Source organism: Eretmochelys imbricata, chromosome 4, assembly GCF_965152235.1.
Source record: "Eretmochelys imbricata isolate rEreImb1 chromosome 4, rEreImb1.hap1, whole genome shotgun sequence".
NCBI lineage: Eukaryota > Metazoa > Chordata > Testudines > Cheloniidae > Eretmochelys > Eretmochelys imbricata.
Genome location: NC_135575.1, coordinates 112,475,172 through 112,499,237, shown reverse-complemented (window position 1 = coordinate 112,499,237; position 24,066 = coordinate 112,475,172). Strand labels below are relative to the sequence as shown.

Here is a 24,066-nt window from a genome sequence, read left to right as displayed (position 1 = left end):
CAGACAGAGCTTGACTTTTTAATGAAATACAGTTTCTCTTCAATGCCCAGGAATCATAACTAGTAGGATACATTAACATTTTGGCAGGTTGCAGAAGGGACAGATATAAAAGTCATAATTTGTTTGAGATTCATATCATGTACCTTAAAACATCTTAATTATACAAACAGAAGGGGTAGCTACTATGCACCCACCAGCATCCCATTGAACATCAAGGGTAAACAATTTAATAATGGCCCAGTGAATCCACTGTTATCTGTGACCTGAAAGGTTAGGGATCAAGTCCTAAGTTATATTTTTGGTGGCATGTAAACACAACCGTTGAATTGAACATTGAATGCTGGGAGGCAGTGCGCCCCCCTTCCTTCACAAATACTGCAATGATTTTCCTATATGCTAGAGAATTTAATGCAGCTACCTTAATTGAGTGCTTTTATAATGTAAAAAGCTTTTCTGAAAACTATTTTTGCCTTATAAAACATGTTCATTTTACTATAGTTCTTCATCATCCATTTGTTATTCGGAACCCAAATCACTCTCTTGTCCCCTTTCTACCCCTCCTTCCCACTTCTCCTGCACTTTAATGAAATGACTTGCCTGGTAACATGTGAAACTAATGTCCTGAGGACTGGTGGAAGTTGCTTGATTACTGTACAGAGGAAATGTTACACCGTAGCTGGCTTCCTCAAATGGAATGGGATGATCTAACAAGAAGTTGTCTCATTTTTTGTATTGTTTACACCGGGATCGGCAACCTTTGGCACGCGGCCATCAGGGAAATCCGCTGGCGAGCCAGGAAGGTTTGTTTACCTGCAGCATCCGCAGGTTTGGCCAATCGCAGCTCCCACTGGCCATGGTTCGCTGTTCCAGGTCAATAGGCACTGCGGGAAGCGGCAGCCAGCACATCCCTCGGCCGTGCCACTTCCCACAGCCCCGATTGGCCTGGAGCGGCAAACCGCAGCCAGTGGGAGCTGCAATCAGCCGAGTGGGACGCTGTAGGTAAACAAACCATCCCAGCCCGCCAGTGGATTTTCCTGACGGGCCATGTGCCAAAGATTGCTGATCCCTGGTTTATACTATATGAGCTGCTGATGCACATAGCTACATATAATACAGGAATGATGATTTTAGGTGTATACCACACCTATTTCTTTATAGTTAGCTAATCAATGTATTCTTTTGAATAATCCGATATACATAAAAACAATCCAAGAAAATTTAACTGCAAACTAACTGAAGGTCTCAAATGTGGGGTTAGGAGGAGAGTAGGGCTCAGCAGCCCTGGGCGAAATCCCTTCCGGTTTATGTCTTATGTTACTAAAATCTCATGCTTAAGGGTTTCACAGTTGGTCATCTGCAGGAGTCAGGAAGGAATTTTTTTCTCCAGTGTATTCTCAGATTTTTTTGGTCTTCTTTCTGTGAAGCAGCAGAGAGGGCCACAGCTAGAGGTGGGACATTGGACAGGGTGGGATGGTTCTCTGAGATGGCATCCTGCTTTGGCTGGTTCTTGCTCACATTTAACTGATTGCAATATGTGGGGTTGGGAAAGAATTTTCCCCAAGGTCAGATGGGCAGTGACCTCCTCTGTGGGATGCAGGTCACTTGCTGGGATCATCGAGGTATAGCTCACTCAATCAATTCCCTGCCACTGCAGGGACCTCTGGCATTGATGCACCTCAGTCCCTCCCACGCTCTGCGTGTGGCACATAACAATTTAGTCTCCTGTGAGCTTTAATACTTGGTCTAATTTTAGTTGTTAGGTTTAGTGTGCTGGTGCTGGGTGGTGTTGGTGGCCTGTGATATGCAGGAAGTCAGACTAGATAATCTGGTGGCCCCTTCTTGCCTAAACCTCTCTGACTCTAAATACATAGACTGTTTTGGCGAGACTTTCAAAAGAGCTCAGCACCCAATCTCGCCCTTTGTTTAGGAGTTTACATCTGATAATCTGGATCAGTTTAAATGTATGCATGGTATCTGTAAATTATTGCACTAACAAGGCATCTTGAATACCTGAGGAGCAAAGAATTGACTTTAGTGTCAGTCCCACACAGAGAACTGCACAAGTCAACCCCTGCACCTGCACAGAGCCCAAATAAAACCAATGAACCTCCATGCAGCCCTTGTGGCTCTCTGAGTAGGATCAAAGTCTTTATTCTAAACTACTGGAAATTCCTAATACAGCTGAATGTTGTAATCCTAAGCCAAGCAAATCTCTGTGCAGTTTTCTGCCCGAGTAAGGATTACACTATCAAATCACTATTTTTTCCTTTGTATACTGATATAATTTAAAAAGAATGAAAATATTCTTTCACAACAAAAATTGAAAGGGAGGCATGAATTTGTGTTGTACCTGCTCTTCTAACATGCATAAGTATTTTATCTCTGACTAGAAGAATAAAGTTTCAGTAGACAGTCACTGATGAATAGTTCACTTTTTTAATACCAAACTACTTTTAAAAATAATAATTAGGACATTGAGTCTTCTGAATATACAAAATGTGAGTGTAAAGGGAAGCAAAATGATATTCTTTAGTATGTGCTTCTTGCAATGAAAATTTGGCTACATAACTGGCCTGACTTTTGTAAATGAGTGATGTTTCTGTTTGGGATTTTAAAAAGCAACTCTGCATTGGGCTAACTTGGCTCCCATTGAAATCAATGCCAGTTTTATCACTGGCTTTAATGGGAGCAGTTAGGTCAATGCTGGACACTTTTAAAAATTCCACCTGCCATGCACTGAAATAGGAACATATATCCCCAAATATGACTGACATATCGATCACTATCCTTCCTATATACTTTATAAGAATTACTTGAATCTTGCACGTTAACAATATGATAGCTCTAATGAAGAATACAATCAAGCATATTAGAACTGGGAACAATGAGTTTAAGGAAATTATGTATGTGGATGTGGTTTATAACGGAGCCACTATTAACAATGTCCTCAAAGAATCTTGTGGTCTCATTCATACATTTGAACCTCTGTTCAATGTGAAGTGCCCTAAGAAAAGAGAAACATCATGGGACAGATTCTGAGCTTATTGACATTAGTGCAAATCATAACTAATTCCATAGGAGTCAATAGAGTTACACTGATGTAAAACTGGTCTAACCAAAAGAAAAAGCAGGCCTTATATGCTATCTTCTCTCACAATCCCAATAGATCATATACTAAATTTATGGTGATAGCTGTTCACGTTTGAATTTTTTTTTAATTAATGTAATTTATATTCCTCCTGGTTCAAGGAGAATTATGAGCAGAGATATGAGAGGTAGAGAGTGGAGTTACAATCATGAAATTCTGATGAACTGCTATAAAAACCTCTGAAGGATAAACACATTATTAGCTCTCCATAACACCTCCTACTATTGATGAATGAATTCACTGGATTTGATACCTCTATATTTGTCCACATTAAAAGATGATATTAGTATATGTGGAGCCCCTTTGAGAAATATGTAGAAAAGAAGTTTCTCAATTCAGGAAAGCCTACATGCTATGGGTGAGAGCTTTGCCATTAACTTCAGTGGGGTCAGGATTTCACTCCATGTTCTTAAAATCATTTGGAACTGAGAATGCGCAGTGCTTTGCAGTAACAAGCCCTATATGGCTGTAACATTTGTTTCATGTATTTTACCAACATCATATGAAGCAAGAGTAAAAAAGGGTGAGTTCTGTTATATTGGTCTAGATTGGAGAATGCCTATTAGTGAAAATATGGAAGATAGGATGTTCATAGTTTCTTTCTTCTGTTGCTTTAACTTGCTAAAGCATGTGGGAAAAGCTACCTTTTACAAACCAGGATAACTTATAACTGATACTACAGTTTTATACTGATTGGAATAAAAAACTAGACAGTTAGACAATCATCAGGCAGTTCTACTCTTCTTAAATGTTTTGTTCTTCCTTTTGAATGTTCCTGCTTGCTGTGGGTTTCAACAGTGGTAACCCCTTTACTTGGGTTTACTACCCCTTTACCTTCTAGTTTTTTATTTAAAATAAAACTAATTGGGAGTTTTGGTTGCTACTAATTAAGGTTTTACATAAAAGTGAAAAGCAACAGCCATTGCCAGGTAGCTCCATGGAAATCTTCCACTCTCCAGCATTTTAGGAAGAGATGAACAAGGAGAACTGAATAGAAAAGAAGTGGGGAGGGAACAGTAGAAGGAAAGCAGGGGGGGGGTGGGGAATAAACACTAAAGGAAAATCTGAGGTTCAAGAAAAAACATTAGTCATAAGTGATTGTGTACTTTCATTTCACTGAAATATGGGGAAGATTGAGAAATTACTGAACATCACTGGAAACTATTTCACTGAATAAAGAGGATGAAAAAAGACCTGGAGTAGGGAAAGAAATCCCACTGACGTTAATGGGATTTCACCCTCTTACACTAGATTTGAATTTGGCCCACACATTTAAACTACCTCCTACACAAATTCCTATTGTGTAAGATCTTGGGGGGAGGGGACAAAGAGTAGCAAAGACATAGCTGCATTAAAGCTTACAAGGAGATGACATGCTGAGAAAATCCTGATTTTCAAAGATACTCAGATTGTGTATCACAACTATATCCTGACACCTTGTAAATACCTCCTCTTCTTGATTACTGTCATACATGCCTATGAACACTTCTATTCATTAAGATACTTACAATTCTCTACAGAACTTTATACAACAGTTTATTAATATGAACAATGGGCTGATAATCCAATTTAGAAATTCACAAGCGCAGTTCTCTGTAAATGCTAGCAATGCTAATTATGTCTGCAAAGTACTCACCTCCCTGTGGAAAGAACTGAGAATAAATCTCTTTGAAGGTCTCTTCATTAACAATCCCACTGGGACACTCCTAAGGAAAGTCACAGACAAGACATATGAATAAACTGTCCATTTACCTCAGTGCAAACAAATCAGTTGTTCATGAGATCATACAACCAAATGATAAAGCTGATATAGGTGAATCTGGGATATTAAAATACCAAAAAAACAAAATCTGATTCTTGCATTTTAAAACAAATATTAATAATTTATCACTTTAAAGCCACTTTTTAATGAACTTCCCATGGGATGAGGGTTCCTTCTATGCCACACCTAAACTTTTCTATTCACAGAGCTGGGTGACTGACACAAGCAGCACTAAGCTCTGCTGCAGTCCTTCCTCTATGGAGCTGTCAGTGTAACCTTTGGCCATAGGCTACCTCACAGCTGTAGACAGCTCTCATGCTGAATAGAAGCCAGCTACACAGCACTGAGGCAATATTTCCTTCAGACTGCACCTCAAGGATAAAGGATGTGGCCACTGAACTCAAAAGAACACAGCACAGAAGAGGAAAATCAAGCCCTGAAGATCCTCCTGTCCCATTATTCCTTGTGTGTGAACCAAGTTAGAGAGGGAAACAAGAGGACTAGAAGGCAGATTAGGAGGAAGGCAAACTAGGCAAGGTGAAAAAGAAAAATAGAATGGTGATTTTATAAAAATGATCACTGGAGACAAGAAATAGAAGGTAGATGGTGTTATCTATTGGCTAGTGCAGGCAACTTAGACCCGAGAGATCTGTGTTCAATTCCTCACTTTGCCAGTGACTCAGTGGCTGACCTTGGCAATTCACTTAACTTCTTTGTGGCTTAGTTTCTCCACCTATAAAATGAGGCTAAGAAAACTGATCCACATTGCTAAGATGTTTAAGATCCTTGGATGGAAAGCACTATACAAACACACAGTATTTTTATTAAACCGAAAGGAAAGAAAAGCAAAACTTTGACATTAACACATTTAATTTTTATTTATTCATGTGCCTACGATTTGGAGTGATGGGACATTAGGAATTCATAGACCTACACTAAGGAAAGGGGACATGTGAGGTATTGGAGGATGAGATGAAGGTCATGAACAACGTGGTTTTTCCTGTGGGCTCATAAAAATCAAAATGGAGAACACTGAATGCATTCATAGTTCTAACAATCCATCCTAGATAGCAAATACAAGTTCAACGATAGCAAATAGGAGTCTGTAAGCTGATTTCTCTCCCTTTTCTTTAGTTTATAGAGAAAGACATCCAGAGTAAGCCCTTTGCACTGAATGTGCAATCTGCTCTCTTTTTGGTAGTTCACAAGAGGCATAGTAAATATTAGCAACTCCAGTTACATCAGTCCTTAGGTTAGGCTAGACAGAAGTGTCAGGAATAAAACTGCCGTTTATGACAGCATAAAACTTTACATGTTAACTGTTACAAATAATGCTGTCACAGAGAAGATGATTCAAATGTACCCTGGAAAAACTTGTCTGAATTATATTTTATGTTAGCGCAATTATAAGTTAGCAACTGCCATGCAGCTTGGGTTTTGTGACATGAGTCAATTACCATAGATAACAGGATTTGTCCATGCGTTCTCTAAAACTGTGATACTTTGCTTTGACACTTAATGAATTAACGTATTAACACACCGGTTGAAAGAAATACTGTTTGAAAAACAATCCATTTTCATGGAATTGTTTAGCAGTAGAGCCAGTAATGACCACTTGGGTCACCTAATCTGACCCTCTTAATTTTGCTGGGCTCTTCACTACATCATTTCCATTAATGTCTTATTGCTTCTGTCTTTGGATATCTGCAGTAATGGCATCTTAAGCACAGCCATTCTACTGGCCAGTTGTTCTTGTTAAAAACTTTCCCTGTCAGGTCTAGCCTAAATATTCCTTTCCTTAGCTTAAGGCCACTTCTCCTTGTTCTAACATTCCCTGAGTTCGTGGACAGTTCTGTTCCTTCTTTAAATATCTTTATCTTGAAAATATTTATAGACAAAGATCATGTGCCCCCTGAGTCCTCTCTTTTCTAGACTTATAAATTTAGCTCTGTTGTGTTAAGGGGGTGTCTTTGACCCACCAAGGGATAAGTATTAAGAAGACCCTTGTTTACTGTTACAACATTGAATATGTCTGTGCCATATTATCGCTGGTTTATTCCCATTGTAACAACCACAATTAAAAATCTTTTAAACCTTTTATTAAACACACAGAAGGGGAAGGAAAACAGCAAAGCATTTGAAACTTAAGAAGTAAAAAAGCCTTTCATCTTAACGATTTCCTATATTCTGTTTCCCTTTAGCTCTAAGGACTTTTTTTATCAGAGAAAGCCTCTGTTTGATAGTCTTTTCAAATTGAATGAATGATGGTATTAACTGTTCCTTTTGGGGATAAAAGAAAGTTCATTCAAATGGTCTTGAGCTGTGGTCATTGAAGTCAAATCCTGTTTTCTTTAAAAGAAAACAAGATAAACTCACACAAAAGGGGAGACAAAAGAATAGCAGACATAGAAAATACAGCTTCTGTCTCCGACAATCACTCTCAATTGTGAAATTACAGGTACAGTTCATGGTCTTATCAGACACTCCTAAACCTGGCAAACTTTTATCAGTGTCAGGCCGTCTAAGGCATTGCTTTCAGCTGGTCTTTCTGGGCCCAGGCTCACAGCAGTGTTGTAAAAGGGGGAGTTGCCTTGTCCAACTAAGGCAGGCTCTTTTTAGCCAGAAGGCAAAAAAAGAAAGACAGAAAAGAGGAGAAATAAGGAGAGGAAAGAAAATGACACATGAACAAGGGCATAACAGTAGGCACCTCAGGTTCACATTTTAGATGTTGTTCAGGAGCTAGCCGGAGCTGGCGGAGGTGCTGATGCCATTAAGCTTCCCTCTCTATGGCTTTGTCTGGTTAGCACATCTTTCAGGATCAGGATAATAAAGGCCCAGTGGTGTTGTCATGGATCCTGGGGCCCCTAGAAGTGATAAGGATAATGGGAGCCATGATGATGAACTTGCTCCTTCCAGCCCACCCATCCCACTGGCCCTTTCAGTGGCTCCCAGATAAACAATATCAAGAATGATGGCAACCTCAGCCCAATAAAATTAATGAAGCCAAAAGCACTTCAGTGAGACATTACTTCCCATTTCTAGAATCTTTCAACTTGTTGCTAACCTAAAAAATCCAATTAGTACCAGTCTGTTTATCTCCAACTTTTGTTTACTTTTATAAATGATGGTATATGATTGGCTGAGTTGGACTTTGTACCTTGGATAATTTAACACAATGGCTCTCTCCATCTCTCCTCACGTGCGTTATTCACAAACCCTTGAATAATTTTGTTTACCCTGTTTTGTTTCAGGAATCTGTTCATGTCCATTTACTTAGAAGCTGTGCATGTTTAATTTGTTTCATCTTGTCCCTCTGTGTCTGTTTTCATTTTCACTGAAAACTTGAATTTAGTATATACTATTATCCCAAAATATAATGGAGAAACACCTGTATATGTCTTTTATTCTGATTCTTCAAATAAAAAAAATGAATTGGTTTCTTAGGGCCCAACCAACTCCTAATAAAGGCAATGCATGTTTTTCTAATGGAAAAACAGCTGTAATGGGAGCTGGATAAGATCTTTAGTCTGATACTTATAGGATGAGAGTTTAACAATGAACTTTCTTCTAATATCACAGATCAGACAAAAACTGGATCTGTCATTCCAGATAAACGATTAGTTATCAGCTTTCCAGCACAGATTAGCCCAGAGATACTTGCTGAAGCTCCATCTAGGACCTTATAAGCCACAGAAGGCTCTTAGAGACTTGTAGAGTCCACAGATCTGAATGTGGCTCCTATCAGGTGGAACACACTCTCTATGTTGCACTGATATAGATGGGGAACACTGATCAAATTCACCAGAGGCACCAGGTTCCCTACCATCCACCTAAGCAGCCGCGGGGGAAAATGTGTAGTTGAAAGTAGTAAAGTGAGAGGAAAAAATGTCCTTCTCAGAAGGCAGAAAGAAGTGAGGAACAGGACGGGAGAGAGGAGGAACAGTCTCTCCCGCCCATCAACCAGGTAGGTGTGAGAGGAAAGGAAGAGTGGGAGAGGGGTGATAGTGTTGAATGGAGTATATGAAAGTCACAGATAGACACATGCTGACATTCTGACATTGGTTTGTGCGATTTGTGAGCAAGCATCATCATGTACTGATGCAGAGCTGCAATGTCATGACTAAAACATTGCACCACCATATGGACACTGCACATCAAGTATTTTCCAGTTCTCTTTGAATCTTTTTGGCTTTATAATTGCTAAAAGTCACATGTAGCTGTTCTAACCAATGGGGAATCATGAAGGGGCTAATCATTAGTCATCTTTCTGTAGAAAATTCTTTAGGTGTTGGTATAAGTTATGAGGAGCAGAAGAGAGGAGAATAGGGGAAAAAAACTAGAGCAAAAATGATGATTAAGCTGCTTTTCAGCCAAGTGAAAGAAATCGATTTACTTAATTAATTCAGAACCACATGGAAGAGTATCACTAGAACTAATCTCCATAAAGTGCTGAAAGAGCCCAAACGAAACTTAAACTGAAAGGGAAAACTATGTTAAACAAAAGTAGATATTGCTCTGTGAATTATGCTCCATGGATCTTTGTTCTGATTATCCTTATAAAACAGTCCATTCAACACACTATTTGACACTTTACAGCAATGAGGGAGGAATGGAACTTGACCATTTGCAAAAGCTGTCCCGTTCACATTGGCTTTCCTATGCATACTTGTCCTGTACGGGATATAAATCTCAAACAGTTGAAATAAAATAAAATAAACTATGAAAGAATGTGCCAAAAGAAAAAATAATTATTCCAATATTGTATTACTTTATCAAAATATTTCATGTCGATGAGAAAATGTTTCACTGAATAGTCAGCTAAGAATCCAGGATGAGAAGAAAGGAGAAGGTTGTTATAAAGGACATGAGAGGCGAAAAAAAAGAACCAAAAGATAGAAATAAAACCTGTACCTTTTGCGAGAGATTTTTTTACAATTCAGGAGTGAAAACCAGCTCTAGAATATAGTATTTAGGGCTTGATCCTGATACAATTGAAATGAATAAGAGCATTACCACTTACTTCAGTGCAAGCAGGACTGGACTCTAAGCAGGTTACCAAAGAATGCTTAACTCTTGAGTCTTAACACAGAGCAAAAAGCCAAGCATGTCTGTCTCTATTTCTTTATTAGTCTTTCTCCCCTCACCCTCTATCCATCCCTGAACTGCAGTGCCTCCCTTCTTTTGTATCAAATTAGAAGTCTGCTCCAGTTCCCCCATACCTTATCTGCATTCCTTTTTGATCACTGCTACCGCATAGTTCCCTCCAGCTCTCCAAAAACCACTAACACAGTACTTGCCCATCTTTAAAAAAGGGAAGAAGGAGGATCCTGGGAACTACAGGCCAGTCAGCCTCACCTCAGTCCCTGGAAAAATCACGAAGCAGGTCCTCAAGGAATCAATTCTGAAGCACTTAGAGGAGAGGAAAGTGATCAGGAACAGTCAGCATGGATTCACCAAGGGCAAGTCATGCCTGACTAATCTAATTGCCTTCTATGACGAGATAACTGGTGCTGTGGTTGAGGGGAAAGCGGTGGACGTGTTGTTCCTTGACTTTAGCAAAGCTTTTGACACAGTCTCCCACAGTATTCTTGCCAGCAAGTTGAAGAAGTATGGGCTGGATGAATGGACTATAAGGTGGATAGAAAGTTGGCTAGATTGTCGGGCTCAACGGGTAGTGATCAATGGCTCCATGTCTAGTTGGCAGCCGGTATCAAGTAGAGTGCCCCAAGGGTCGGTCCTCGGGCCGGTTTTCTTCAATATCTTCATAAATGGTCTAGAGGATGGTGTGGATTGTACCCTCAGCAAGTTTGCAGATGACACTAAACTGGGAGGAGAGGTAGATACGCTGGAAGGTAGGGATAGGATACAGAGGGACCGAGACAAATTGGAGGATTGGGCCAAAAGAAATCTGATGAGGTTCAACAAGGACAAGTGCAGAGTCCTGCACTTAGGACAGAAGAATCCCATGCACCGCTACAGACTAGGGACCGAATGGCTCGGCAGCAGTTCTGCAGAAAAGGACCTAGGGGTTACAGTGGACGAGAGGCTAGATATGAGTCAACAGTGTGCCCTTGTTGCCAAGAAGGCCAATGGCATTTTGGGATGTATAAGTAGGGGCATTGCCAGCGTATCGAGGGACTTGATCGTTCCCCTCTATTCGACATTGGTGAGGCCTCATCTGGAGTACTGTGTCCAGTTTCGGGCCCCACGCTACAAGAAGGATGTGGAAAAATTGGAAAACATCCAGCGGAGGGCAACAAAAATGATTAGGGGACTGGAGCACATGACTTATGAGGAGAGGCTGAGGGAACTGGGATTGTTTAGTCTGCGGAAGAGAAGAATGGGGGCGGGGATTTGATAGCTGCTTTCAACTACCTGAAAGAGGGTTCCAAAGAGGATGGATCTAGACTGTTCTCAGTGGTAGCTGATGACAGAACAAGGAGTAATGGTCTCAAGTTGCAGTGGAAGAGGTTTAGGTTGGATATTAGGAAAATCTTTTTCACTGGGAGGGTGGTGAAACACTGGAATGTGTTACCTAGGGAGGTGGTGGAATCTCCTTCCTTAGGTATTTTTAAGGTCAGGCTTGCCAAAGCCCTGGCTGGGATGATTTAGTTGGGGATTGGTCCTGCTTTGAGCAGGGGGTTGGACTAGATGACCTCCTGAGGTCCCTTCCAACCCTGATAGTCTATGATTCTATGCCCACTACTTCCTTTCCATGCTATCATTCATCTGCAGGCTGAAGAAAATTATAGAAAGACTTTGTACTTTTAAAGTCCTTTCCATTTGAGGACTTCAATGTGCTTTACAGATTAAGCCTGACAGCACCCCAGTACAGTAGATATATTGGAACATGGTTTATCAGTGAAGCAACAGAGGTTAGCATCTCACCCTTACGTGACACAGAAAGTCTGAGACTGCACTGTGAACAGAACACACATTTCCTGGCTTTAGTGTTGTGCCTTATCATAAAACTATCCCTCCAGCTGTGTGAGTTGAAAGAAACTGAAAATAACTGGGTATTGTCACAAAGAATAGCAATGTTGAGTGTAGAAGAACAGGTGAAATCTTTATGATCCTAGAACCTCTGCCTTTAACTATATCACTGGTTCATCTATAGGAGTAAGGTTTGTAGAACTGGCCCCTTAATTAACTGACTTCAGTTAACTGGGTTCAGTGGGACTACTCACATGCATACATCTTCATATCTGGTCCTTACTTTGTTCAACATATTGAAACAGTTTGTAGGAATGATGCTATATGTAATAAAATAGGATTAGATATAATTTATATTCAAGATAAAATATAATCTCAAATAGTAATTTTTGTAAATTGCAATTTAAAAATTATCAAGAATTTGATCCTGACTGATGCTGCACATCTATCATTCAACTCCCATTGTAGTCACTTATTAAGATCAGGCACTTAAGAGTTTTCTACAAAGATGTGATACCCTCTGATTGTATAGATACAACCAGATGAAAGAATCTGAGCATGACTTAATTAGAGACAGAATTAGATGAATATTTTTTGTATACTCAAACTTCATTTGTGGACAGATCTGTTCATGTAACACTCTTTGTCTGTCTTGTCTATTTAGCTTAGAAGCTCTTTGGGGAAAGGTACTATATAGCACTTAGCCCTGATATTAGTTGGAGTCTCTGGTTGTTACTCTAATAACAACAATACACAACATCTTTCATTTAAGAGTGAGGGATTTTTTGTTTGCTTGTTTGAAACTCTAATCTCCTCTTGTATGCAATTTCACAAAACTAACAGCTTTTTTAACATCTTTAGTAATGTTAAATACATATAATTGAGCAGAATTAGATTTTATTAATTTATATTTCTGTCTGATGTGTATTGCTATTACCTGGGGAGCCTGCTTTAGCTGAAACTGATATTGAAAATATATCACCATCAAGGTTAAAGACCCAGTGGTTTACATGAAAAGATAATTAAAGTCAACTTGATTATTATATTTCAGAGTAGCAGCCGTGTTAGTCTGTATTCGCAAAAAGAAAAGGAGTACTTGTGGCACCTCCAGACAGCATTTTTGCTGTACCTTTAATGGTTTTATCGTGCACATCCTTCTAGGAACTGGCATTAACATAAAACATTATGTTGTATAACTGTGTGCAAATATCATAATGGAGTCCAAAATGCTGCTTGAATACAAACTTCAGATTTGAGAATAGTGAGCTGGAGTTTAGTTGCAGTACAAGTGAAATTACAGTCACACAGGCTGAAGTGACCAAGATGACTACAGGAATAGCATTATAATTTATCACTGTGACAGACTGGATTCAAACACCTTGTTCGACTAATTGTATATGGAATATCATTCTATCTCATCTTAGCAGGGAAATCTCATTCTAGTGTCAATTTAAATGGGGAGACAGGGTACCACCTTTTAAATGTGCTCTATATGAAACATTGATGAAGCTGAATCAGAAATGGTATTGCTAAAGGTTGCCTCTTGCTGGAATGCTCTTTTTCTATAACAGTGACATGTGACAATCAAAAATGTGCAAGTGACAATACTCAAACGATCAATGGGACTATGCAATCCATCCGCCATGTAAAGGCCAGTTTCTGCCCTTGTGCATGCAGGTATACCATACACATCAACTGGAACCCTGTGGGAGCATACTCAAGGGCAGAATGTGGCCTTCTTTTGTTGTACACTCGGATATCCAATATACTCTTACTTATTCTTAAATAGATCCAATACAAGTCTAATTCTTCAACTCTCCTAAAACTTGGTTCACATGGATAGAATCTGTTTTAGAAACTTGCACTGGATAAGCAATACAGATTTACTGGAGGTAAGTACAAATAACGATGGGGCAGGTCCAACCTCTGTTTTCTCCTGCGGGCAATCTTTAAATAATAATGCTGCGACAAGACAGCAGTAATGTGTTCAGTAATGGACTTTTTTCAAGAGTGTCCGGTTCTAATTTCCATTAGTCTAAGAATTTATTACTGCCACATATACTCTGTAAGGCAATCATGATCTAGCAATCCCATCTTAGGACAAGTAGTTCCAATATGAGCTTTTGTACACTAAGTACTCATGATAAGATACTATCTCACCTAAATAACTATTATCTATTCCCTCCTTATCCCTTGGCAGTGTAACTTTAAAACTCCCAATTCTAAATGCTAATGAAAAGCTACAGTAGGGACTGGTCCTGCAAAGGGCTGAGTGCCACTTTTAATATGCTGAATACCTTTAGATTCTTGTAGGAGGTATTCAGCTCACCATAGCATCACAGAAATGTAGGGCTGGAAAGGATCCTGAGAGGTCATCTTGTCCAGTCCCCTGTATTGAGGGATCATCAAGTACACCTAGACCATCCCTGACAGGTGTTTACCAAACCTGTTCTTTAAAACCTCCAGTGATGAGGATTCCACAACCTCCCTTGGTAGCCTGTTCCAGGGCTTAACTATCCCTATAGTTAGAAACATTTTCCTAATATCTAACCTAAATTTCTCCTGTTGCAGAGCAAGCTGATTACTTCTTGTCTTACCTTCAGTGGACATGGAGAAGAATTTATAGCAGCACCTAATATATTGGAAGACCATAATCAGCCCCCCCAATCTTCTTTTCTCAAGACATGCCCTTTTTTTAACCTTTTAATATTGCATGATAAGGCTCTTAGGGCCGGATTTTTAAAGGTATTTAGGCTCCTCCCATTAAAATCAATGGGAGTTAGGTGTCTAAAATACTTCAGAAATGTGGCTCTCAGTCTTCAGCAGTAAGGAGTGACAGATGCATCAACACCACAGGCACACAAGTGCTCGGATACTACAGTGATGTGATATTATTTTTTCCCCAACAAATAACTAGGAACAGTAGCATGGTCTCCATAGAAGTCTGCAGACTACATTCTACAAGTCGAACTCTGGACATTCGCTTGTCTCTGATGACTGGCCCTTTACTCTGGCCTCATCCCCCTCCCGCCCCACATGGCTTTCCACTGCCAGTCTCACTTTCCCTGCCCTACATGATCCTCTCCAGCTTCCTTCCATCCTTCCTTCCCTCACTCCTCTCCCCCTTTTTCCTTCTGTCCCCTTTCCTCCTCCTCACTTAATTTCTTCCTTCCCATTTCCTCCCTTTTTTCCTACTCCCATGCTGTTCTCACCAGATTACTTAAACACACCACATTAGTACAACCTTTGCTCTCCCTTTCTTTCCCCTTCCTTCCTAACCTGTGTCACACTTATTGCTGTGTCTTTTCTTCAATTAGGTTGTATGCTCTTTGGGATAGGGACAATGAATTCCTATGTGATTGAATGGTGCCTAGCAGTATGAGACCCCAATCTCGGTTGTTGCCTTTGGTTGCAATTGAAATATAAATAATAATAGATATAAAGCCAAACCTTACCTAGCTTTACTGCTGTGGATTTTGATGAATATAAGTACTTGGTCTTCAACATCAAGTCCTTATTAGAACCTGCCCTTCAATGCTCATATTCTATACCAATGGCTAATAAGTTAATATAGGGAGCCAGTTTAAGTTTCAGTGACTATAGCAGCGTAAGTATTGCTATACCAGAATGAATTAATGATCTGTCAAGTCCAATATCTCAGTTCATCTGGACAATATGGAAAATTGCACAAGAAATTATAACCCTCATCCAAGTCGTTCAAATGGCTCAGCAATACTTTTCTCAAAAGTTTTCAACCAAAAAATTTTCCCATTGAAAAATAAACTTTCATTGGAAACTAATTTTTTGTGGGAAAATATTTTGACAAAAATTTTAAATGGGAATTTCTGAATGAAAAACTTTATTTTGAGTTAAAATCTTTTTTTTAATAAAAAAAAACCTTTTTTGAAATATGGTTATTTCAAAAGTTTAGATTTTTGTTTTTTCAACTTTTCCTCACTGGATGAAAAATGACATATATGGAATATTTTTCCACTTTTTCCTTTTTCTCTTTTTATTTTAATTTTTCCTATTTCTATTCTATAACTTCTCAAAATTTTTCCAACTTTGGAGTTACAGAGTGGCAAAAGGAAAAATTGAAAACTCTGTAACTTTGCCACTTTAACTTTTCAAAAGTTAAGGAAATAAAGAAAAGTTTGGATAATCTCTAATTATATTTTTATACCTGCAGTGAATTTTTTGTCTTCGCTTCTCCCAAGGACTGGTTTATCTCATAAGAACATAAGAACGGCCATACTGGGTCAGATCAAATGTCCATTTAGCCCAGTATCCTGTCTTCCGACGGTGGCCAATGCCAGGTGCCCCAGAGAGAATGTCGCCCATTCCCCGCTTCTGGCAAACAGAGGCTAGGGACACCATCACTGCCCATCCTGACTAACAGCCATTGATAGATCTATCCTCCATGAATGTATTTTGAACCCTGTTATAGTCTTGGCCTTCACAACATCCTCTGGCAAGGAGTTCCACAGGTTGACTGTGCATTGTGTGAAAAAATACTTCCTTTTGTAGGGGTAAAGATCAACTAAGTAGTCCACAAGTAAAGACTCTAACTCAGTTGGGAAAGGTGATCATCTTATTCCTTGAATTAATAATATTGATTTTGTTATAAGTGGTGACCTTAAAGGCTATAAGAAACAGTGGGTCTGAGGCTTGAGACAGAGGAGCCTGTGGTCTGTTACTGAGAGGGATCTTGTGCTTGGTTACAGTCTTTTAAGCTTTTTCATGTTAACTAGACTCAGCTTTGAATCATGTGTTTCTAAACTTCCAAATCTGCATGGTTCAGGTACTTGCTATATCTGAAATGCTTCAAGAGACTAGAGTAATGATAATTTGTATAATTTTCCTTCCACCTCTGACTAATTTGAATGAAATACAGATGCCCTCATGATTTTTATATTTGCAATATACTGAGCCAAGTGATAATTTTTCTATTCACAGAACTTTCTTACTACACCAAATTCATCGTCCAACTAGGAGTTACAATATTAATTTTTATTTTCTGATTAAGCATCCAACTCTAATTTTGCTCAGAAATAGACTGTTCTGAGTTTAACTGGTCTACCTTTGCATCATGGTAAATTTGCATTCAGATTCCATGGTGAAGGATCAGTGGCTGTTTAGGAGAATAATTATCCTCAGCAAACCATTGGTCAAAAGTTTCTCAAAACTTTTCTCCCTCCCCTCTCCCAATATCTGATTCCAGTAGCCAAACTATTGTCGAACTGTCTCTCTTCAGAGATAAAAAAAACAGAACTGTGTGAAAATGGGAGCACACCAAAGCCAGAATAGCACATTTTATCTTTTAACTGATTTAATGAAAAGGCAAAAATTTGGGCTTTTTGTAGGGAAGAATTTTTTGTCAATTCACTTCAGATAATAATGTCCCTTCTTCCCACTATCTCTAATAGAGGTCATGGCTTTGCAGGACTAGTCATGTTTCAATTTTGAAAATATAGAAAGATGAGATCCTGACAGCAGAAGGCAAGTAGTGAGAAAGGAAGAAGAAGGATGGGGAAGAGGGAGGAGTTAACCTGACATCAGATTAAAAAATAAAGTGGGGTTTGCTTTGAGTTTTAGCCATAATTTTATTAGATACCCAGAGGCATTTACATGAGGGTGCAATAGATCTAAATATTATTATTGAGGGATGGGTGTAAGATGACTCTGAGTCTTCCTGTTTCTGAGGCAATCTGACCTTCAAAACTGTGCATTCTCTGTATCCAGATGAAATTGTTAACTACCTGACCTAGTGAGTGAAGTTATAATGCATGAAGTTAAAGTTTAAATAGGAAAAATGGATACTGAAAAGTTCAAATACACAGAACTAGAGCACACATTAAAAGATTGTTTGTTACTGCAGTAATTTGTCAAGATTTCTGGAGTGTTCCATTTTTTTTCTTTCATCATGGACATAGTAGAATCTTGACTCATCTGGTGTCAGACTCTGCAACCACCTCAATTTCCTTCCTTCATCAAACAAAATTACTCTCCCTTCTAGGGTCTGGTTTCTTAACATAAAATAACAGTTCCACTCAAAGCTAGACTATCCTAGCCTTCTTTTTCCATATACAGCATTCCATTATGCCCCTCTTGGGCTCCTAATTCCCTCTGAAGCGTTTTGCTCTTGACCCTGGCTACAGGCAGCTCCAGCCATGTCTTTCCCTCTGCCAGGGGAAGGAGAGCTTCACTCCTGGTCTCCTCTGACCCTCATTCCCCTCTAGGTGCCTTCTTGCTCCCTGAAGGAATCTCTCCTTTGCACCTTTGTATCAGAACCCCAGACCTCAGTTCCCCAGGTCCCTTTGAGGAGGGGTGCTCTACCAGGCCCAGTCTAGGCATCTCCAGAGAGGTCTCTTCCTGGTCTTTCCTAGAAACAAATCTCCCCCTTGCTTACAGAGCAGGCTTCTTCTTTTAGGAAGCCCCATCCACAGGCTACCAACACGTGATGCCAGGTCACCTGACCCACTCACAAGCCCATGCTAAAATCCATGCCATCACACGATGCCAGGTCACCTGACCCAATCACAAGCCCATGCCAAAACCCATCACCTAGGAGGCAGATAACTAGGCACAAGCGGGGTTGAACCCATCTGTCCCTAAAGGGCCGCGTCTACCCTGTAGCATTCTAAGAATCCTCTTTTGCATCCTTATTTGAGTCAAATCCTGCTGTCTGGGTGTAGAACGCACAAGGAATGTTGCATAGAGAGCCTCTTCCCTGTCCACTGTAGCAGAGCAGGATGCAGCATGTGAGGGAGCATTAGTAAAACAGACTCACACTAGTGATGCTCTACAGTCCCACAGTGTGCAGCAGGTCAGTCTGTCCAGTCACCATCTACCCCATTTGCTAGCCAGGAGGGAACTGTTTATACTAACTAAGCAGCTTCCCAGATCACTCTACTGAATCCTACACCAGTCAGCAGGATCTCTCAAGCAGAGGAAGCACTGCTTAGCATTCCTTCCGGTGCCATGGCAGGATTTCACTCTTTATGAATTTCACTCTATACACTCTTCAGTTATGAACACAGCTGGTTTACAGATGACAAGGCATGAAATTATCTATTCACCGAGTAAGTCATTCAGAGAGTTTCCAAGTCTCAGGCAGGATAAAAAAACTAAATGCAAACGAGTCAGTTAATAAGCCAATCATGCAACATAGATTAACTCATGGTTAGTTAAAGATTTTTGCACTTCAAGACAACACCCTTAAAGGTATATTCCTCAATACTGTATTAGGTTTATAAGGGTATTAATGAGATACTTGTCAAGTACTTTAAGCTCAAAATTTGATGTTCCTTAACACTGTAAAAATCTAATAGAGAATGTCCGCCAGATTCTAAATACCTGATATTTTTAATCCACTACTCTGTTAGCTATATATTACAGCCTTTGCCTCAGTAGTTTTGTCTGGGAAAAGATATGTTGCTTGCTCCCCTTTAGGATAGCGATACTGTGTGGGACTGAGATATTGGAGGTGGAGGAGGGTGACCAGATAGCAAGTATAGCAAGTATGAGAAATCAGGACAGGATGTGTTAGCGGGGAAAGGCACTTATATAAGAAAAATCCCTGAATATTGGAACTGTCCCTAGTAAGTGGCAAATCGGGCAAATCGGGGAAAAATGTTTGAGAAACTTTTGACCTCTGGTTTGCTGAAGATAGTAATTCTGCTACACAGCTGCTGATCTGTGGCCATGGAAGCTGAACGTAAATGAGCTGTGATGCAAAAGTGCACCCATTAAACTCAGAATAGTATATTTCTAATAGTGTAAAAGTAGAATTGGCTGCTTAATCAGAAAATAAAAATTAATATTGTATCCCTTGTCAATACTGCCACATTCTTGGGGTAACGGCTTGGGTCATGACATGGATATTATCAATAGAAGATTAGAATACAGATCAGAAGCACAATTTTGAAAGAACATCAAAAGGCACATAGGTGCTGGAACTAGAAGTGTTGGGGACTGCTGCCGCACCCGCTGGCTGGAAGTGGTTTCCATCATACACAGGATTTACAGTTTGGGTGAATGGCTGTCAGCACCCCCATTATACAAATTGTTCCAGCACCCTGAAAAGGTAGGAAAAGAAACACCAGAGAGTACAAGAATGATAGCATCCTGGAGATAGTAATTTTGAAAAGACATTAGGGAAATCATGGTTTATTATTATTAGAGAAGAGGATATTTTGAGGTCAAGGAAGTATAGAGGAAAAGAACATTTAGTCTGGATATAGGGAAAATTACCTAGAAAGGAGATTCTATATATCACCTGTACAATAACCTCTCAAGGAAAGTAATAGAAACGCTATCTCTTGACACATTTGGTTGAACAAAACACTAAAACATACCTTCGCCTTTGCTTTGTCCCATTAGTCACAGCCAGCAGCTCTTGTGCTCCATCTCCAACCATTCCTGTTGAGTGCGTCTTCCACAGGTGACTGGTAACTGCTGATGGGGGGGAGGGGCAATGGCACCCTCCCCCACCACCACCACAGCTACAGTCAACTTCCTGGTGACTGCCAAGCAGGGCTGGCTCCAGGCACCAGCGAAGGAAGCAGTTGCCTGGGGCGGCCCATAGAAAGGGGCGGCACTCCGTCAGTTATTGGGGCGCCACGTCCGGGTCTTCAGCAGCAAGTCCTTCATTCCCTCCCTTCCATTTTGGCAGCAGCTCAATAATTTTTCTTTTCCCCCCTCCCGCTTGGGGTGGCAAAAAAGCTGGAGACGGCCCTGCTGCCAAGGCACCCTCTAGCAACACCTTCTTGACCACGACATGCCCCAACCATGGTACACTGGGAGGTCGCCCGCATTGCTCATCCTTAAGGCCAGCCTTGTCAGGGTCAGCCTTAGGGAAAATGACACCCTGGCAAACTTGTATTTTGGCACCCTGCCCCCTGCTGCTTCCCTGGTCTCCCAAGCCGCTGGTGCCTCCCCAGACCTCCACTCCTCCCCATCGCCCCTGGCTCTTGAGGCCTCCCCCAGTTCCCTAACTGAGGCTGATCTTTCTTGTGCCTGAGGGCTGAACCTTGGGTAAGTGCAGGAGGTAGTCAGGACCCTCCTGTTCCACTTGCCATTCATGAAGTCTGGTGTCCATCTGGATATGTAGGTCCATAAAGACTTCTAGACTGGTGGGGGAGGAGTCCACCTGTGCCAGCTTATCTTTTAGTTCTTTGCAAAGACAATTTTGAAACTGATGGAGAAGAGCAGCCTTGTTCCCGGCAGAATCTCTGGCCATGGGCCTGAACTAGGAGACATAATAAGGGGCTGATCCCTGGGTTTGCCAATACTTTCATAAGGCAGTCTCTACCATGTGGTGTTTGTGAGGATAATTGAAAATAGTAGCAAATGCTGGTAAGAATGAGTTCCAATTAGTCAAAAGGGGTGACCCTACTCTAGAAGGGGAGAGGTCCATGCTAGGGGGTTCCCAGTAAACACAAGCGCTGTACCAGCCCCACCTTAGCTTGTTCTGTGACATAGTCCTGTGGCTGGAGCATAAGCTGCATTAGGTAAGGAACCAAGGAAACTTACTGCAAGAACCATCATATCTTTCCAGTAAAGGGAGTCTGGGGCTGAGCAATACTGTGGGCCTGGGTTCAAGATCCATGGCTCCTGACATGCTTCCACATTGTGGTGAGCCTCATGGGAATGAGCTGCTCCCTCTACAAAAAACTCATTACTCAGCCTGATGTGCTATTTCTGCAGTGCTATTTCTGGTGTAAGATCAACTGCTTCAGATGCAAGTGGTGAGGTGTGCAGCAAATGACCACACCTTGGGACTCATAACAGCCTTCTATAGAGCGGTGGTGTGGTTGAGGATGCTGCACAACTACTAGATGACTGCTCATCTTGTGCTGGACTTTCCAGACTCCACACTGCAACCCCAAGGCTACTGAATGACTAAAATGTATGATGCCTACCTAAGCCCCTTTGGCATTTTTCTTCCTTTTTGACTTATAAATCTATGTTCTACCTCCCTACTTTCTATTTTGAACTTTTTTCCATCCTTATTGTACCACTTGTTCCTTCACTAATAATCATAATCATATCACAGAGGATTCCTGTCAACTCCCACCTTTTGCACCAACCACTCTTTATGCGACTCCTAACATCCATATCCACATTCCCATCATAGCTCAACTCTGAACCAAGGTATTTAAACTGTCACATAGACTTTAACTCTGTACCACTTAGTTTTACTAGCTTCTCTTTGTCCCTCCCAAAGAAGCATCACATGCATTCCATCTTTTGTCAGTTTATTCATAAACAATTTTCTTCTAATGTATTTTCTTCTAAAGCACTAAAACATATAATCTGTGAAAATTAATTCTCCATTGGGAAAGGGATGAACACAAAACCACAAATCCAAACACAGATGCCCTGACTTATTGAGTTCTGTGTGATGGAAATGGCGGCAGGTCAGATTTGGGGACCTGGAGTATGCTGACCTCTTGTTGTATTCTAAGGGCATGTCTACACTTACCGGGGATCAATGCTGTGGCGACTGATGCACCGGGGGTCTATTTAGCCGGTCTAGGGAAGACCCGCTAAATTGACCAGAGATCGCTCTCCCATCAACTCCGTTACTCCACTGGAACAAGAAGCACAAGGTAACTCTATGGGAGAGTGTCTCCTGTCGACCCAGCCTGGTGTAGACACCACAGTAAGTCAACCTAAGGTAAGTTATTCACCTAGCTGGAGTTGCGTAACTTAGGTCGATTTACCCCTGTAGTGTAGACAAGGCCTAACAGACCTTCCTAGGCATGCTGAGGTGTTACAAGAAGATCGTACTTTTCTTAGACTCCCATTTTTTGGCCAAGCTCCAAAACCCTAAAGTGGGTAATAGACCTAGAGGGCCAGATCCTGAGTTACTGTAAATCAGCATTGTTCCATTGACTTAATAAGGCTATGTCAATTTACACCAGTTGGAGATATAGCACAAACACTTCTTTATCTCCAAGAGAAATAGGATAGGTAAAATATGTAATGTCATATGATCTTTTTTGTATCTGAAAACACACAGAAGGTTTGCAGTATAAATACTGCACTTCTCCAAGATTGCTAGCAATGTTTATGTACAGAAAATACATGCTGTAGGAACAGGGATTATTATACATAACCAAAAAAAAATTAACATGCAATCATCATACTTAGATTTCCCTTTCCACTCCCTGCTCTAATTCTAGAAAAGGTAGTAAGAGAAGAAGACATGGTTTTACTGTTATACACATATAACTCCATTGTAATCAGTGGAGTTGCACCTGTGTAACTGTGAGCAAACTTTTGTCCATCATATTTAGAAGTTAATAAAACTTAAATAAGTTATTTCTCATCAGCATCAGAAGTATCTACCCTTTTTCTTCCTTACAGACAGAATTTTCTCTGAACTCTCTCTTTGAATATACCTTTCCATGTACTTGAACTGCTAACATTTGGTCCCTGAGTTTAACACCTCTCTTTTTGAAGTTAAATGCACAAGAGAAATATTTAATTTCCTTTTTCTTGACAGATCTTTCAACTCTTCCACATCAAATAGGAGTTTTGAGGATGATCTGGAAAAACTGGTACATGTGTGAGGTGGTTGCAATGACTGTAAAAGAGGTTTCTGCTTTTGCTTTTCTCATAAGTCAGTTATATTACTTCCCCATCCCCCTGTTTTTACGGAACTTTTCTAATTGCACTCTATGGGCCTGATTCCTAGTTGTTCCCAAACTCCACTAAGTATGTGAGTTATATCTTTATGCCATCTTTACATCTCCCAAGAGCAGCCTCAGCTCTTCCATTATGTGCATCTATCTACCTATGGCTATAAGGAGCCCCTAAGGCAACTGGAGATGACTGTCACAGAGAAGTATGCAGGCTGCTCTCCTTACTCCAGTCATGCCCATACACTAGAGATTGGGGGCAACTCAGACACAGAATAACTATGCTAGAGGAATTCCCTAGTAGCTATTTCTGCTTGATTTATGGCCCCCTTGCACTGGAAAATATAGCGTACAAAGGCAGAAATGTAATGGTGAATCAGACCCTGTATTCTTGCCCTGAGTCTGTGAAAATAAATGCCCTAGAGGAAACTAAATCATTAAACTTCTTTAATATAATATAACCAATAGGCTATATTAATATTTTATGAAAACCCTACAAATCCCAAATGCCTGTTCTTTCAAAGCTAACAACAACTATTAGAGTTAGTTAATGATTCCAGGCCTGCTGGAGGTTT

At 40.4% G+C, this 24,066-nt stretch overlaps 1 protein-coding gene across 2 annotated transcripts in view; it reads right to left on the bottom strand.

Moving 5' to 3' along the window:
• The window catches only part of KCNIP4 (potassium voltage-gated channel interacting protein 4), a 449,700-nt gene that overhangs the window by 30,661 nt on the left and 394,973 nt on the right, over nucleotides 1-24,066 (bottom strand). For both annotated transcript variants that reach the window (XM_077814618.1, XM_077814617.1), the window contains exon 3: nucleotides 4,785-4,854. In XM_077814618.1, coding sequence (XP_077670744.1) covers nucleotides 4,785-4,854 — 70 coding nt within the window. The remainder of the gene's footprint in view (nucleotides 1-4,784; nucleotides 4,855-24,066) is intronic.